The following is a 17,039-nucleotide window of genomic DNA, read 5'->3' as shown; positions in this document are numbered from 1 at the left end:
TCCATGATGGCTTCACTGAAGACTGGGAAGTTTGGAACCAAACTTCTCAGCACAATAAACCCATACTGATGCCAGTGTTGGATTTATTGTAAATGCACCCAGAGGGTACCTTAGAGATGCCCCTGCACCCTAACCAACCCTTTAGCGTTAGGCTGATTAGTCTGTGCCAGCCTGTCACTAACAGACAGGTTTCTGACCACATGGGGTGAGGGCCTTTGTGCTCTCTGGGGTCAGAAACAAAGCCTGCTCTAGGTAGAGGTGTGTCACACCTCCCCCTGCACGAACTCTAAGACTTGGTGGGGGGCCTCAGAAGCTCAGGCCTCCTGTTACATGGCACTCCAGGTGGTGGAGATGCCCGCCCCAGGACAAAGGCCTACTTTTGGCAGCAAGTCCGGCAGGAAAATTAGGTAGAACAGGGAGGAGTGATCACTCCAGCTAGGACCACCCCTAAGGTGTCCAGAGCTAAAGTGACCCCCTCCCTACAGAATCCTCCATCTTGGTTTGGAGTGTAGCCACCCTCATGGACAGTAGCCATTGCCTACTACCCTCTGACCCCCTTTAACGCCCCTAAATCTAGGATTTAAGGGCACCCCGGAACCTAGCTCAACAGATTCTTGGTGTCCTTAGAAGAAAGGACTGCTAAGCCAACCCCAGCAGTGACAATTTCAGATGACAACTGACTTGGCCCCAGGCTTACCGGCCTGTCTGCAGCATCCATATGCATTTTCAGAGAGTCAGTGTCTTTATCAGCTTCCTTCATTTCTGGTGTAGCACCTTTCCCTCCGGAGCGAGGATGTACCATTTCGCTGGCTGGCGTGTTCAGCAGTTGCACCGTTTCTTCTGTGGAAGTCTATGACCCAAGATTTACAGTTTTAAGTTCTTTGTAAGATTTGGGGGGGGGGGGGGGGGGAGGGATTCGCTGGGTTGGTGTGTGTTTACTTCGCGCGGGCTTACCCTGCAGCAGATCCCGGTCGGGGTGCTCACCTCCAACAGTTTTCCTCCCCTCAACCACTGCTGCGGTCACCTGCCACATTCACAACTCTGATTCCGTAGTTGCAGACACCAGCCTTTTTTGCCCCCTCTAATGCTTTCGGACATATTTTCCCTGCATCTCCTCTATGCCTAATGGCGCAATTTTCAGTGTTTCTCTTTGGCGTATGTCACCTCTGTATACCACAGTGTTTAGATCTCAGTTGTGCACTTCATGGAGGTCGGATCCTCGAATGGGCTGGAATTCTTATTTATAAAGGATAATTGGGCCTCCGAGTCTCTCCAGAGCTCCAGGAGCTGTGTGCCACTCAATGTACGGTCAAGCCACGCCCAGAGGCTATGACTAATGTTTTTTTTATGTCTCTTCCGATTGTCCCGATGACCTGGAGTGGGATGAAAAGGACTTGGGGCTCCTGGAGCAGTCCAGCAACCTTCTACTCGATCGGGACTGTGACCTCTGAGAAGTCACACTCAGTGGCGTGGACTGCTGGGACGCAAGCAGCTTTAGAGACTACTCCCTCAAAGCTTTCAGTGTCATGACCCACCAGTCCAAGCATGACTTCGAGTCTTGGTGGCACATAAGGCACCACAAGCAGACCAAATGAGGTTTTGTGACCTACATGGTGTGGTTACAGGCACCACACAGTTTAAAACCTGCATTTTCAGAAGACATTCTTGAAAAGAAAGAAAAAGAAAAACTGACAAAATTACAAAAAAAAAAGAAACAAAAAAAAAACAGTCAAAGATACAGAGGGCGAGCTTTTCACCAATCACACAATGGCCCAGAAAGAAAAAAAATGACGTCCGCGTGCCTGGATGGCACCTATATAGGTGACCACGACATCACTTCTGTGCCGCCGAACCTAACAAAGCCTCCCCAACAGGACACAGGGATAGTGCTCATGCAAAATTCTTCCAGATCCAGCCTGATGCCTGGGAAATTCAAAATGTAAGGAATCTGCAGCAAGAGAGCGAGAGCCAGAAACTGCAAATAAATGGAAGACGGAAATCCTTTCAGGAACTGGCCTTCAAAAACTTTATAAAATGGTAGACAATACTTCTGAGGTTGTAACTTCATTAATGCATTCACTTGAGCATGGCGTCAAGCACAGTTGCATCAAATTCCAGGGCCTTTAACCGAATTGCTTCAAAACAATTGGGTTGTCAAATATCCTTTGGGACATATCCTATTCCTTCCCACTGTGTAGGGAAACACTTGAACTCAAATCTCTAGATGCTTTTTAGGTACAAAACAGGCCTGAATGTTAATTTGAATCCTACTTGCAGGGACCTTGCTGCACATCAGAAAGTATTTTGAGTATACTATAGTGATTCTAAGAACTGCTTGCATGCTAGATCACCTGATTCTCCTAAAAGGGACAAAATTCCTAGATAATCTAGCTCAGGCAAATTGTTTGCACTCTGTCAAAGTGGGTAACTAATGTGGAAGGGGAAAGTCACTGTATGGTTGAAGCTGAAAGCTTCCTACCTAAGAAGATGGGTACTGTCCTTTTCACTTCACCGATCACAGATATCAGTGCTGTTCCCTCTGAATGTTTTGATGGCAGTAGCTTTAATATCAACCATTTAAGTGTCAACTGCTTTCATGCAACCTTAGGGCCAATGCTGAAATCTTTTTGATTTTTCAAACTGAACTGTCTCAGTTTTGAAGTATGGCGTGGCTGTTAAATGCTCTCACACGGTGATGGAACAATGAATAGACTTAACTGAAAATATTACTGATTGTTTTGGAGGGTCCAAGCCCTTTCAAAGAACATAGAAGTTTCCAAGGGAATAGTAGGCCCCAGATTTCAACTGACTGGCAGGTTTAACTTGCAGCAAACTTTAGAAAAACCATCACACTTAAAACAGTATCAGAATAGGGGACTTTCTTGTGCAGCACATGTCAAAATGGATAATGAGACAACTATAGGTGGTACACCTATAATTTGTATGGGTTAGTAGAAACAAAACTGAGAAAAGAGTCAGACTTTTAGGAGCATCTTTACACAAACTACAAAGCTTTGCCTCAAGCATTAAACCTTACTCACTGAGACTGATGCCACAAGTTGGTATGGGGGACTTTAGACAAATCTTGGGTTACACAAATTATTTTTCAAAGAAACAACAAAGCTGTAAAGAATCCATAAGGTCCCAACATTCAGGCTAACAGTCATGCACAACGACTCATGTAGTCATTGATTCTGGACAGTCCATCCCCATCACCTCAAATATGGAACGACTTAATGGAGGCACATAACAGAGATTATTCATGAGAATGCAATAAAAACAAGTTACATAAGCTAAGAAATGGGGTGCTTACGAAATCCCCAATTTTTTTTTTTTAGAGGTTATAAATGTAAGGGTTTCAGGATGCTGCAAATACAAATGTTTGTCAAATGAAGTCCTTGCCTACTGATACACAGTTGCATGTTTTGTATTTAAGTATTACTGCACAACATTCTTGAAATAAAAGGTTGGAGACCATCATCAAGGATTTACAAAACAACCAATGTGAACTCTGAATGTCTTAGCCAGCTTGGAAGCCAAATATTTATGCAGACTTTTATAGGTATTTTTCGTCACTCTTACCGAAGATTTTGGTCCGCCTCGTTTCTTCTTCTCTGCCTTTTCTTTCTCTTCTAGTTCAAGATTTTCCCTTTCAATCAATGTAATTAGGGTATTACATCGCCTCTGCAGTTCCTAGAAAATGTAGAATAATTTGCAACGTCAATACTATAGGAACAGCTAGACCTCTGTGTGTCAAAGGATGGAAAACTGCACTAGTAAACACCCAAAGGATTGTGCAGGGGTACCAAATTTGCATCCACGTGAAATAGGATGGTAATTTTTACTCACCATTGCGGTCCTTGATTTGAGAAACCAGTCAAATCTGAACTGGGGAGAGTTACGTATACACTGTCGAAGCTCATCATAGACATTTTCCTTGTCGAAGCCTAGCTTGTGCAGCATACAGATAAGAAATCTGTCCTCTTCCTCTGTATAGTTTTTCCCTTTGTTGGTCCCATAGGAAATTCTCAGCTGGTGGAAAGGTGCTTTATACCTGCCAATCTAAAGGAGAGATTTGATCCAATTTCAATTTTGAAATAAACAACCTGATTAAGGTTAAGTGTGCTAAATGAAGGCCAAAAGGTGGTATGGTAACAATCACAAAATTCACATCTTTACAGTTAGTCTAAAAAAGCTTACTCTACCTTTGGCTTTGTTAACAGCGGATCCAGGGTTTTCAGAATTTATAACTACTAGTGGCTCCACCGTTACTTTACAATACGTTTCGTGAGTGATCAGCATCATTCACTTTGATGCGTTTTCCATCTCAGTCATAACACATCAGATTACAGATGCTAAGATACACATGACAAAAGTGAAAAATACTACAAAGATAGTCTTCTGGCCTTGACGGACGTTGGAAGAAAACTGAGTGAGAAGAAAAGTGCTGCAACATTTATGAGACAAATATTTCAAACCTCAAATTCTAGAAATACAAGTCTCTAAAATCCTATACTTTCACGACCTTCCACAAACCTCAAAGATAACTGCACACTGGTCACATTTCCAAAGCACGTGTGGTTAGACCCAAATTGGGTCTACAGGACATGCTTCGAGTATTAACCTCACACCACCCAAAACTGTAAACAGCTTCCACACCACATTGCCCATACATCAGACAAATGAAAATAGCAGCTCAGTTACCATCTTGTGAATAGTTAACACTTTAAGCACAGTTAAAAGCCTATGGACATCGGTTTGTCTAAAGGGTACTAAATTTTGTAGTGTAAAATGGGACTGTTTGATCTCATGGACAAAACCATGCAGAAGAAGTTTTATAAAACCCTAAAACTGACTTGTAGAAAAGTGCCTCTTGACATGGTCACACCACACACACTTTTTGCCTGGTTTCTGGTGCAATTCCGACTTAAAGTGCACTGGGTCCCTGCTAAACAGGTCCCCAGTGCCAGATCTCTTTCCTCCAAAACGGCAGTCATTTATCCCAATTGTCAAAACTTTAGCACCCACTGTAAGTCCCTAGTAAATAGTACCCCTGCTACCTAGGGCATGGGATTCTAAAGGAAGGCCAGAGGGCTGCAGCACGAATTGTGCCAGCCTCAGGGACCCTCTCAATAAGAGCACAAAGTGATGCTTTCGCAGGCTGTGTGTCTTGGTGTAGACCAAAATGAAAACACAACATGGCACACAGCCTGTGTGCCCTGTCCCTTTTACACTGCATACAATCTATGTAGGTCACCCCTCTAGAAGGCCTTCCAGCCCTAAATGCAGGGTGCCTTATATTACAAGTCAGGGCATACCTGCATGAGCAGATATGCCCCTGCTATGTCTTTGTCGATTCTCAGACATAGTATGTGAACAGTGCAGCCAATTTTAGGTACAGGTGCTGGACACTGGTCATTGCGAGGTCCCTAAATACATGACAGCTTCACTGAAGACAGGGATGTTTGGTATGAAACTTCTCGTATTAATAAACTCTCAATGACTCCAGTGATGGGTTTATTAAAACACAACCTCAGAGGGCAACTTAGAGGTGCCCCCTGAAAACCTACCAACTCCTAGCATGGACACGGACTGGTCAAAATCAGTTTAGCAACCTTAGACATAATTCTGGCCCCCTGAGATAAGAGCCAGTGCTCTCGAGGGCTCAGAACAAAGGCCTGCTCTGCACAGAGGCGTGACCTCTTCTTCCAGGCAGGATGGACATTCTAGGGAGAGGAGCTTCAAAGGCCTTGTAGTATTTGAAGTGTGACCCAGGTCTCTACAGATGGTGGAGATGACCCACACCCCAGTCCTGACCACACATGGCTGCAGCACAGGTGGGAAAATCAGTTAAATTAGGAGGAGTGCCCAACTTCATGTCAGTCCCACCTAAGGTGGATGAGCTGAAGTGGACACTACTTTTTAAATTCCTCCATCTTGTTTGGAAGGAATTAGGCCATTAGGGTTAGGGCTAAGGCTATGCCCACTTCCCAGTGGAAGTGGCAATAAGAAGTGTGTAGTCACCCTAAAGGTGGTCAGCCCATAGGTTACCACCTGGCACTCCCTGTAACGCTCCTAAATTGAGTATTTAGAGGGCACCCCGAACCCTAGAACTCAGATTCCTGATGACCTAAGAAGAGCTGGAGTCACACCAGCAGAAAAGACAGCAGACACCACCTGACTTGGTTCCAGCCCTACTGGCCGGTCTGCAGCCCTTGACTATCTTGTGCCAAAAGATGACCTGCCCTGCAGGCCACTGACCTCCAAAGCTTTGGGAGGACAGTTTGCCTACAACAAAGATCAAGGTCTCCCGAGAACAGCGGACCTGCTCAAGAAGAAACCATCTTAAAAAAATAAAATAAAAATAACCCTGCCTTGAGGAACCCCGAACCAACCTCCGGATACACCTCTGCACCCGATGCCCAAGGCCCGAGGCCCGAGTCCAAGTGACCCACTGGTCCTGTGAAGGTTCCTGAGCATTTCTGAATCTACTGTGAGCTGACCTCTGCCAGACCCCTACCGGAGTCTGCTTCAAAGCCTACAGCCTCAAACCAGACACACCCCTGACCACGACCTGCCCAGTAAATTGTTAGACACCAAAAGACACCCCTATATCTGGAGCCCATGGGCCTCGAGGAGTTGGACCATCAATGTCCCTACATTCCCTAGCATCTGAAATTACCTGGGCAGCTGTGGGTTTTCTTTGTTCAGCCTCATGGCTCGAGCCTACAGCCTTTTTACAAAACTGATCTTTCCCATTGATTTGCATTGGGTGCCGGACACTGTTAGCACTCTGCACCCACTCTGAAATCGACCTCTGAAACCGCTTTACTCACCCATGAGCAGCACATGTGCGTTCACGCAGAGTCTCCATTGGTTAACATTGGGCACCTGTCTCTGAATTAGGATAAGCCTAACTGCTCGACCACCCTACCACATAATGGAACATTAGTCCTATCTATTTTTGCCTCTGCAATATTGAGGATCCACTGGACTATCTGCACAATGCACTTAATTTTAATACACTATATAGAGAGCCAGCTTCGTACATGATTGAAAAAGGAAAACTGATTTTGCACAAAAGAACTTAAGGCTCTGAATGACAGAAAGAGGACATTTGAAACATCCACTAGAATCACCAATGACAATGAAAGTTTAATGGAAGCAAAGATAAAATGCCCATAAAATGGTACATAATATAAACACAGCTATTAACTCATAGCAAGGCTTATAAATATACAATAAAATAAGAATAATGTTTCTCACTTTCAAAACCTTAGTTAAAAGAAGCACTTGCCTAAAACCGAGTCTTCTACATCATACTGTATGCGTAAAGTCAAAGAAAAAAAGATCGTGATCCACCTTCCCACAAACTAAGATAATGTAAATAGGATAAATTGCTTACCTGAAAATTATAGTTCTCTTCCAGGGGAATACTCCAAGTCATAAGCACGGAATAGTCCTGCCCACACGTGTGGACCCCAGAGCACATATTAAATATAATATATGTATGTATGTTTAATCTCATTAATGTACGTAGTACTCCAAAACACACACACAGCCTATAGAAATAGAGGCTAAACATTTCCAAATTACATTGTGTTTTTCATTTAAAATGCGCCACAACCATTCAACACTTCTGAAATACAGAAAATAAAACTTTAAAATGTAAAACATAGCCTTTATTTTAAAGGAAAAGACAAGGGAATGGAATGCAAAATTAGCAAATAGGCTGCATTGAAAACCATAAGAGAAAACTGGCACTGTGCCTTTAAGACCTCAAGGACCTCCTGAATCCCATCAGGCCCCACAGATGGCAGTTAGGTCAGGTCTTTTTTTTTCCACGGTGAAATGAAAATTAAGAGGATAAACGATATAACAAGTGCTGTCTTGAGTATTCATCCGGGGAGGGTTGCCTATGACTTTGACGAGTATTCACCTGGAAGAGAACTAGGATTACAGGTAAGCAATGTATACTTCTCTTTCAGGGGATGCTCAGTAGTCCTAAGCACTGACTAGGATAGCTAGCCAAACCCACACCACTGTGGACGAATAGAACCATTGAATAGCAGATGAAAACCAATTAGCCAAAGAGATTTCTTAAAGAAGCCTGCCCTACTTGAGCATCTGCCTGAGTAAAGACAATAATGCTTAGCAAATATATACACGATCTCCATGTTGCAGCTTTGCAAATTTCCACAATGGGTAAATTTCTTAGAGCAGCAGTAGCTGTTTTACCTGCTCGTAGATTGGGCCTTGGGTCTAAAAGGTAAGCACTTGGTTAACTGGTAGGCAAGCACTACAAAGAACACTCAACCTAGAAATGGTTTGCTTAAAAGAAGCTGTAGGAAGTTGGCTCTGTATGCACTATTTCAAAGTAAGGAATAGCATGCACAGAGTCCAAGGGTTCCCCTTAGAGGTAAGATAGTGGCAAAAAGAGAATACTAATGCTCTATTTTGTGGTAGTGTGGTCGAGCAGTAGGCTTATCAAAGGAGTAGTGTTAAGCATTTGTTGTACATACACACAGGCAATAAATGAGGAACACACACTCAGAGACAATTCCAGGCCAAGAGGTTTTTGTATAGAAAAATATATTTTCTTGGTTTATTTTAAGAACCACAGGTTCAAATTCTACATGTAATACTTTGCATGAAAGGTATTGCAGGTAAGTACTTTAGGAACTTTGAATAATCACAATAGCATATATACTTTTCAAATAAAACACATATAGCTATTTTAAAACTAGACAGTGCAATTTTCACAGTTCCTAGGGGAGGTAAGTAATTGTTAGTTCTTGCAGGTAAGTAAACCACCTATGGGGTTCAAGTTTGGGTCCAAAGTAGCCCACCGTTGGGGGTTCAGAGCAACCCCAAAGTTACCACACCAGCAGCTCAGGGCCGGTCAGGTGCAGAGTTCAAAGTGGTGCCCAAAACGCATAGGCTTCAATGGAGAAGGGGGTGCCCCGGTTCCAGTCTGCCAGCAGGTAAGTACCCGTGTCTTCGGAGGGCAGACCAGGGGGGTTTTGTAGGGCACCGGGGGGGGGGGGGGGGGGGGGGGGGGGGGGGGACACGAGTCAGCACAGAAAGTACACCCTCAGCAGCACGGGGGCAGCCGGGTGCAGTGTGCAAACACACGTCTGGTTTTCAATTGGAATCAATGGGAGACCAAGGGGAGGGCCTCCTGGGGGTCACTCCTGCACTGGAGTTCCGATCCTTCAGGTCCTGGGGGCTGCGGGTGCAGGGTCTTTTCCATGTGTCGGGATCTGGGAGTCAGGCAGTCGCGGTCAGGGGGAGCCTCGGGATTCCCTCTGCAGGCGTCGCTGTGGGGGCTCAGGGGGGGACAACTTTGGTTACTCACAGTCTGAGTCGCCGGGGAGTCCTCCCTGAAGTGCTGGTTCTCCACAAGTCGAGCCGGGGGCATCGGGTGCAGAGTTACAAGTCTCACGCTTCTGGCGGGAAATGCAGTTGTCTAAGTTGCTTCTTTGGAAACAAAGTTGCAGTCTTGGGTGAACAGGGCCGCTGTTCTCTGGAGTTTCTTGGTCCTTTTAGAGCAGGGCAGTCCTCTGAGGCTTCAGAGGTCGCTGGTCCTGGGGAAAGTGTCGCTGGAGCAGTTTTCTTCCGAAGGGGGGGGAGACAGGCCGGTAGGGCTGGGGCCAAAGCAGTTGGTGTCTCCGTCTTCTCTGCAGGGTGTTTCAGCTCAGCAGTCCTCCTCTTCTTAGGTTGCAGGAATCTGAGTTCCTAGGTTCTGGGGAGCCTCTAAATACAGAATTTAGGGGTGTGTTTAGGTCAGGGAGGGCAGTAGCCAATGGCTACTAGACCTGAGGGTGGCTACACCCTCTTTGTGCCTCCTCCCAAGGGGAGGGGGGTCACATTCCTATCCCTATTGGGGGGGATCCTCCATCTGCAAGATGGAGGATTCCTAAAAGTCAGTCACTTCAGCTCAGGTTGCCTTAGGGGCTGTCCTGACTGGTCAGTGACTCCTCCTGGTTTTTCTCATTATCTCCTCCGGCCTTGCCGCCAAAAGTGGGGCCGTGGCCGGAGGGGGCGGGCAACTCCACTAGCTGGAATGCCCTGTGGCGCTGGAACAAAGGGGGTGAGCCTTTGAGGCTCACCGCCAGGTGTTACAGCTCCTGCAAGGGGGAGGTGATAAGCATCTCCACCCAGTGCAGGCTTTGTTACTAGCCACAGAGTGACAAAGGCACTCTCCCCATGTGACCAGCAACATGTCTCGAGTGTGGCAGGCTGTTAAACCAGTCAGCCCACACAGGTAGTTGGTTAAGGTTTCAGGGGGAACCTTTAAGGTGCCCTCTGGGGTGTATTTTACAATAAAATGTACACTGGCATCAGTGTGCATTTATTGTGCTGAGAAGTTTGATACCAAACTTCACAGTTTTCAGTGTAGCCATTATGGTGCTGTGGAGTTCGTGTGTGACAGACTCCCAGACCATATACTCTTATGGCTACCCTGCACTTACAATGTCTAAGGTTTGGCTTAGACACTGTAGGGGCACAGTGCTCATGCACTGGTGCCCTCACCTATGGTATAGTGCACCCTGCCTTAGGGCTGTAAGGCCTGCTAGAGGGGTGACTTATCTATACTGCATAGGCAGTGTGAGTTTGGCATGGCACCCTGAGGGGAGTGCCATGTCGACTTACTCGTTTTGTCTTCACCAGCACACACAAGCTGCCAAGCAGTGTGTCTGTGCTGAGTGAGGGGTCCCCAGGGTGGCATAAGATATGCTGCAGCCCTTAGAAACCTTCCCTGGCATCAGGGCCCTTGGTACCAGGGGTACCAGTTACAAAGGACTTACCTGGATGCCAGGGTGTGCCAATTGTGTGAACAAAAGTACAGGTTAGGGAAAGAACACTGGTGCTGGGGCCTGGTTAGCAGGCCTCAGCACACTTTCAATTCAAAACATAGCATCAGCAAAGGCAAAAAGTCAGGGGGTAACCATGCCAAGGAGGCATTTCCTTACAGAAGCTATACCAGTTCTCATTGGGCCATAGTTGACAAAGAAGATCATATTGTAGGAAGCTGGCTCTGTATATACAATACTAAAGTGAGGTATATTGGGCACAGACTCCAAGGGTTCCCCAGAGGCTAAAATAGATAATACTAGTGCTCTCTTTTGTGGTAGATGGTCGAGCAGTTAGGCTTATCAGAGGGTAGTGCTAAGCGTTTGCTGTGCACAGTCAAGAAATGAGGCACACACTCAATGACTCAAACCCACGTTTTATGTATAAAAATACACAGTAACTTCATTTCTAGAACTCCCAAAAGGATCTTTGTTGCAGGTAGGTACAATTTCAAGAAAGAATCACTTTCAAGTATCAAAGGAAATTTGTTTCTAATTCACAGGTAAAACAGTTTTCAAGTAATACTTTTGAATATCAAAAGTAGACAGTGCAATCTTCATTGAAAGCAATGTAGTTCTAGGAGGGGAAAAAGTACATACACAGCTTACAGGTAAGTACTAGACTTACGGTCTACAGGGTTAAGATGTCCACAGGCCAAAGTATAGAAAAACACCAAGGGTGCACTACCAGCAACACGGGGCCGGCTGGATGCAGAGGTCCAAGTTGGTGTTTGGTGCCCACTGGAATCCTTTGGGAGTTTGGATCAGTACCGAGGGGATACAGGTCAGCACCAAACATCCTCAGCAGCAAAGGGGGCACCGGGCGCAGGGTGCAAACAAAATTGGGCGTCCAATGCTTTTCAAAGTGGAACAATCAGGTGTCACAAAGAGGCTGCCATCTTAGTCTAGGGAGTTGGCTGAAGAAAACCAACGGCTGGACAGGTAAGTAGAGATCCCAGTGGACATTGATGGACTGTTGGTTGCATTCTGCAAGGCCAGGAGGCTGCAGGTGCAGGGGTAACTTTAGGTGTAGGGAATCTTTACCAGAGCCAGTCGCAGTCCGGGAGGCTCCTCTGGATTTAGGCTGCAGGCGTCGTCATGTTTCTCAGGAGGGGTGAACCCAGGGTGGACTCTAGGTTAGAATCACCTGGGGACCTTCATTGGACTGGTGAGACACATGGACATAGGCCATTGGCGCCATGCGCAGAGTGGCCATGACTCCTGGATAAGAAGGGCTCTGGAGTCCTTGTTGTATTTTCCTTTGTGGACAGGACCGCTGTCCTTGGGAGTTCTTGGTCATTAGGTAAGCAGGCAGTCCTCTAGGGGTTTGTAGAGGTCGCTGGTAAGGCAGGATCCAATGTCTTTGTAGCAGGAATCTTGAAGCTGCAGACAGGCTGGTAGGGCTGGGGCCAAGTCAGTTGTTGTTTGAAGACTTCTCTACTGGTGCAGCTCTTCAGTCCTTCTTTAAGGTGGTCAGGAATCTCAAGAGCAAGGTTCAGGGGTGCCCCTAAATACTATATTTAGGGGCATTACAAGGGTCAGAGGGCAGTAGCCAATGGCTGACCCCAAGGGTGGCTACACCCTTCCTGTGCCCTCTTCCTTTGGGGAGAGGGGCACATACCTAAACACTAGTGGCTATCTCCCTCCTAAACAAGATGGCGAGTTCTGCCAAGAGGGATTCACCTCCACTCTGGGCACCCTAGAGATGGTCCCAGCTAGGGTGGACACTCCTTGTGCTTATTAACTTTCCCACTGGACCTGCCGCCAAAAAGTGGGGCCTGGTGTGGATGGGGTAGTCATCTCCACACTGGCTGAGTGCCCTGAGGCACCGTAACAAGGAATGTGGAGGAGTGCAACATTTTGTATTGAGGATCTCTCCTCCAAAGGATGCACACTTGTGTCTATCTAGGGACACTCCCAAGTAGTGTATTCTTTGAGACAGTATTTGTATAGACTTTTTGAAGTTGACTTTTAAGCCCAGATCTTGTAGGGTTTTGAGATAGATCTGAAAATGTTCCTGCGTTAGCACTGGTGAGTAGCTTTTGATTCAATAGTTGTCGAAGTAAGAGTAAATGAATATTTTCTTCCTCTGCAGGTATGCAGCGACTACTGCCATCCATGCATTTTGAGAATGTGTGAGGTACTGATTTGGGCCCGAAGCCCAACACTTTGTACTGGGAGTAATTGGATGCCACTCTGAAGGGCAGAAACGTTTGATGTTTCCTGGTGATTGGAATGAGGAAGTAGGCATCCAGAAAATCAATGGCACACATCAAGTCCTCAAAACAACAACAGAGGAGGGGCAAAAAATTGGAAATTCGGAGTCTAGCTCCTGGTCCCGTGTGTAAAGTTCCCGCTAACAGTCAATCAAATACAGATTACACAGGGTTCCATCTAATTGTGAGTTTCTTTCAAGTGAGAAGCTTTGGTCAGTGATTGAGAACCAAAGGTATTCGAAGCAAGAGCCCTCACTCACCATCCGGTGACATGCTTCATCATAGGGCTAGCTCCTCGTCAGGCCGGCGCTGCAATGCCTGACGGGCCCCACAGGGGGGCTCTTTGCCAGAGATCTTTTATGAATCGAGTGTGGCCGGTCAGAGACAAAGGAGTAAAGGATTGGTAAATAGAAAAATTAAAAATGTCTAGAGGTAACTACTAATAATTTTAATTCTTATATTTATACCGCTGACAAGATTAAAAACCAGAAAAAAGGGGGGGGAGTTAGTGGAATAATGACCACAAACCCCACAGAAATACACATCGGTATGGTAAAAATAATGGCGGTCATTCTGACCCTGGCGGTCAAAGACCGCCAGGGCGGAGGACCGCGGGAGCACCGCCGACAGGCCGGCGGTGCTCCAATGGGGATTCCGACCGCGGCGGTAAAGCGGCGGTCGGACTGGCAACACTGGCGGTCTCCCGCCAGTGTACCGCCGCCCCATTGAATCCTCCAAGGCGGCGCAGCTTGCTGCGCCGCCGAGGGGATTCCGACCCCCCCCCTACCGCCATCCAGATCCCGGCGGTCCGACCGCCGGGAACCGGATGGCGGTAGGGGGGGGGGTCGCGGGGCCCCTGGGTGCCCCTGCAGTGCCCATGCCACTGGCATGGGCATTGCAGGGGCCCCCGTAAGAGGGCCCCTACAAGTATTTCACTGTCTGCTTGGCAGACAGTGAAATACGCGACGGGTGCAACTGCACCCGTCGCACAGCTTCCACTCCGCCGGCTCGATTCCGAGCCGGCTTCAACGTGGAAGCCTCTTTCCCGTTGGGCTGGCGGGCGGCCTGAAGGCGGCCGCCCGCCAGCCCAGCGGGAATGTCAGAATTACCGCCGCGGTCTTTCGACCGCGGAACGGTAACCTGACGGCGGGACTTTGGCGGGCGGCCTCCGCCGCCCGCCAAGGTCAGAATGAGGGCCAATGTCTCTTAGAGAAAAGTGGCATATAAGAGACAGAGCACACAGGGTCCCCTGTGTCACTCTATGTGGTGGGTCGACATGTTTCTCGCTACTTATAGAAGAATTAACTTATGCGATTCATCAGGACCTAGTAACATACCTAATCCTATAGAACGTGGGAAATTCCACACATATGATAGTCAAAAAACCTAGAAAAATGTAAAAGAAAGAAACCACAATTAGCATAACGTAGTTCATATACAGGAAAAACTTCACACTAAATTACATAGTGCAACCCCAAATTTGAAGTGCAGAAACACTCAAGTGCCAAGTGGTATATGAACATTTTATACGGGCAAGGACAAGTGAAAGGCCAATAAGGCAGAAAAACATCCAGATTGCTAACCCTCCAACAATTAATGGTAGGGCCACATCGGGGGAGTCCAGGCTAAAAAAATCAACTCTGATCTAGATATATGTACACAAAAGAGGAACATGAAAACAAATGTCACTGAAAAGTTACGAACTCCATTAAAACTAGTTAGACAGCATGATGAAATAGTAAATAAAATACACTACTATGCTCCTGTGTCCAAACGTTAGATTAATCTCAAATATAAAGGGAACATAAGAAATAACAGAGTATTCCTATCTGTCAAAGCATGACCGAAAAAGAAAACAAGTTGCAGCAATGAAACAACCAGGTTTCAATAATGAAACACCCCCGGTAGTGACGCCCATGTGGTGCTGTCAAGATCGGGTGTTTCTGTAAATACAACCGATCGTGCTGAAAAATGGAAGGGGAAAGCATGATAAAGACAAAATAACAGCGCGTGTATAATCGCGAGTAATATAAAGCTGTTACCGCGTTAGGTCTGCACGCTGCGAGCCAGGACACACATTACGGACGGGGGAGTCCCAAAGGGAAACCGTCGAGTATCCGGGCTCGTAAAGAAGGAAAAAATGCGTCGCAGAGGTGCCGAAAGAGAATGGCACATGTCAGCCAGGGCACTTACTTTAGGAGATAGCGGTCACTGCCGGAAAACCTACGCCATTACTCGCACCCGGTATCCAGGTCGATACTGGACTCGAGGAGTTTTTTAACAAAAAGGAAGGAAATAGAAAAAGGACTTATCCGCACCGGATAGATGACTGCCATCTTGAGGGATGAAAACGCGTCGGCCATATTGGAATGTATAAGAGACCAATTTGATCTGAGTGTGAAAAAATAGCAAACCAGCGTCTCACAGCCGTAGATGAATATATGATGTGGGACACATATAAAGCCAGGATAGTGGTATTGTGTAATCACAAAATACCATAGTGAACAGATGGTTAGAACTGAGTGTCATTGTTAACGGATAAAATTAATCCATGGAATATCGTCATTCAGCCCAAGTGTATGGGTCTTAAGTCTAAAGACCCACCGTTGTTCTTTTTCAAAGAGCTTGTTGGTGCTATCAATACTGTCTCTCATAGTTTCTAGAATCACCCATTTCATATCATTAGGTCCATGCTGTTTCTCAACGAAGTGATTGGTCAGTTTCGTGGAAGATCTTTTACACCTGATAGTGCTACGGTGTTCGTTAATACGAATTTTCACCATCCTTGTCGTCATACCAATATATTTCAAATTGCACGGACAGGTAATCATGTAAATACAACTCTTAGTCCGACAGTTGGTATGAGATCTAAGTTGCCAGGTCTTTATTTCACCTATGTCTACCTCTTGGATGTTGTCAGTTAAGGGGCAAATATTACAGGAGCCACAAGGGTAGTGCCCCTTCACTGGGAGCCATTGACCAGTGCCCAAGTTATTGGGGGTCCGATTCACTTTGGGTCTTGTGTGGATCACCAAATCCCTAATATTGGGTGTTCTTTTAAAGGCAAATAGGGGACGTTCTAGAGTGGCACCTGCGCTGGTGAGAATGGGCCAAAGCCTGCGGATAATGCCCTTTATTTGATTACTGTGGGGGGTAAAGGTAGTAACGCAAGTTAGGCTGGTCTGCTGGGAACGGGTATTGTTGGTTAGTAATATTTCTCTCGGAATGTTACCTGCCCTCTTTTTTGCCTGTCGAATATTAGATAAGGGATAGTTACGTTCACGGAGTTTGTGACATAGAGTGTTGGCCTGTGTGTGGTAATCATTTTTGTCAGAGGAATTACGTCGTATCCTAAGAAATTGACCAAAAGGTAAGTTATCTCGTAGGGCTTTGGGGTGATGGCTATTGTAAAGTAAAAGACTATTTCTGTCCGTAGGTTTGTGATATACAGATGAATTAAGGAACCCATCTCTAAGTGAGATTCGTAAGTCCAAAAAAGAGACTTCTTTGTCAGAGACAGTAGAACTAAAACGCAGATGGGTATCCAAGGTATTAATCCATTGGGTAAAAGCTATGGCCCGGTCCATTTCGCCCCTCCAAATTACCAAAATGTTGTCTATATAATGGCGCCATACAATAATGTTGGAAAAAAATGGTTGTTCAGGGGTCAAAATGTGGAGTTGTTCAAATGTGAACATGTAGAGGCACGCCAGACTAGGCGCAAAAGTACTCCACATAGATGTGCCTTGTATCTGGTGGAAGAGACTCTTCTCAAATTGAAAAAAATTCTCTTGAAGGGCCACGCTGGCACATTGCATAATGAAGCTCACTGGGGTTTTGTAAGTCCATGTATCAGCTAAGTGTATTTCCTCTACAGCAGTGAGTGTGGCTTCTTGTGGGATATTGGTATAAAGTGCCTCTACATCTAGACATATCAGGATATCGGTAGTGCCAGACTCATTTATGT

At 46.1% G+C, this 17,039-nt stretch overlaps 1 protein-coding gene across 1 annotated transcript in view; it reads right to left on the bottom strand.

Moving 5' to 3' along the window:
• SMARCA5 (SNF2 related chromatin remodeling ATPase 5) overlaps nt 1–17,039 on the bottom strand; it is a 413,986-nt gene that overhangs the window by 20,768 nt on the left and 376,179 nt on the right. The window contains exons 22-23 of the mRNA XM_069242595.1: nt 3,850–4,062; nt 3,583–3,693 (exon numbers count right to left, since the gene is read on the bottom strand). Coding sequence (XP_069098696.1) covers nt 3,583–3,693; nt 3,850–4,062 — 324 coding nt within the window. The remainder of the gene's footprint in view (nt 1–3,582; nt 3,694–3,849; nt 4,063–17,039) is intronic.

Source organism: Pleurodeles waltl, chromosome 1_2, assembly GCF_031143425.1.
Source record: "Pleurodeles waltl isolate 20211129_DDA chromosome 1_2, aPleWal1.hap1.20221129, whole genome shotgun sequence".
Classification (NCBI taxonomy): Eukaryota; Metazoa; Chordata; class Amphibia; order Caudata; family Salamandridae; genus Pleurodeles; species Pleurodeles waltl.
This window is presented reverse-complemented; position numbering and strand designations above follow the sequence as displayed.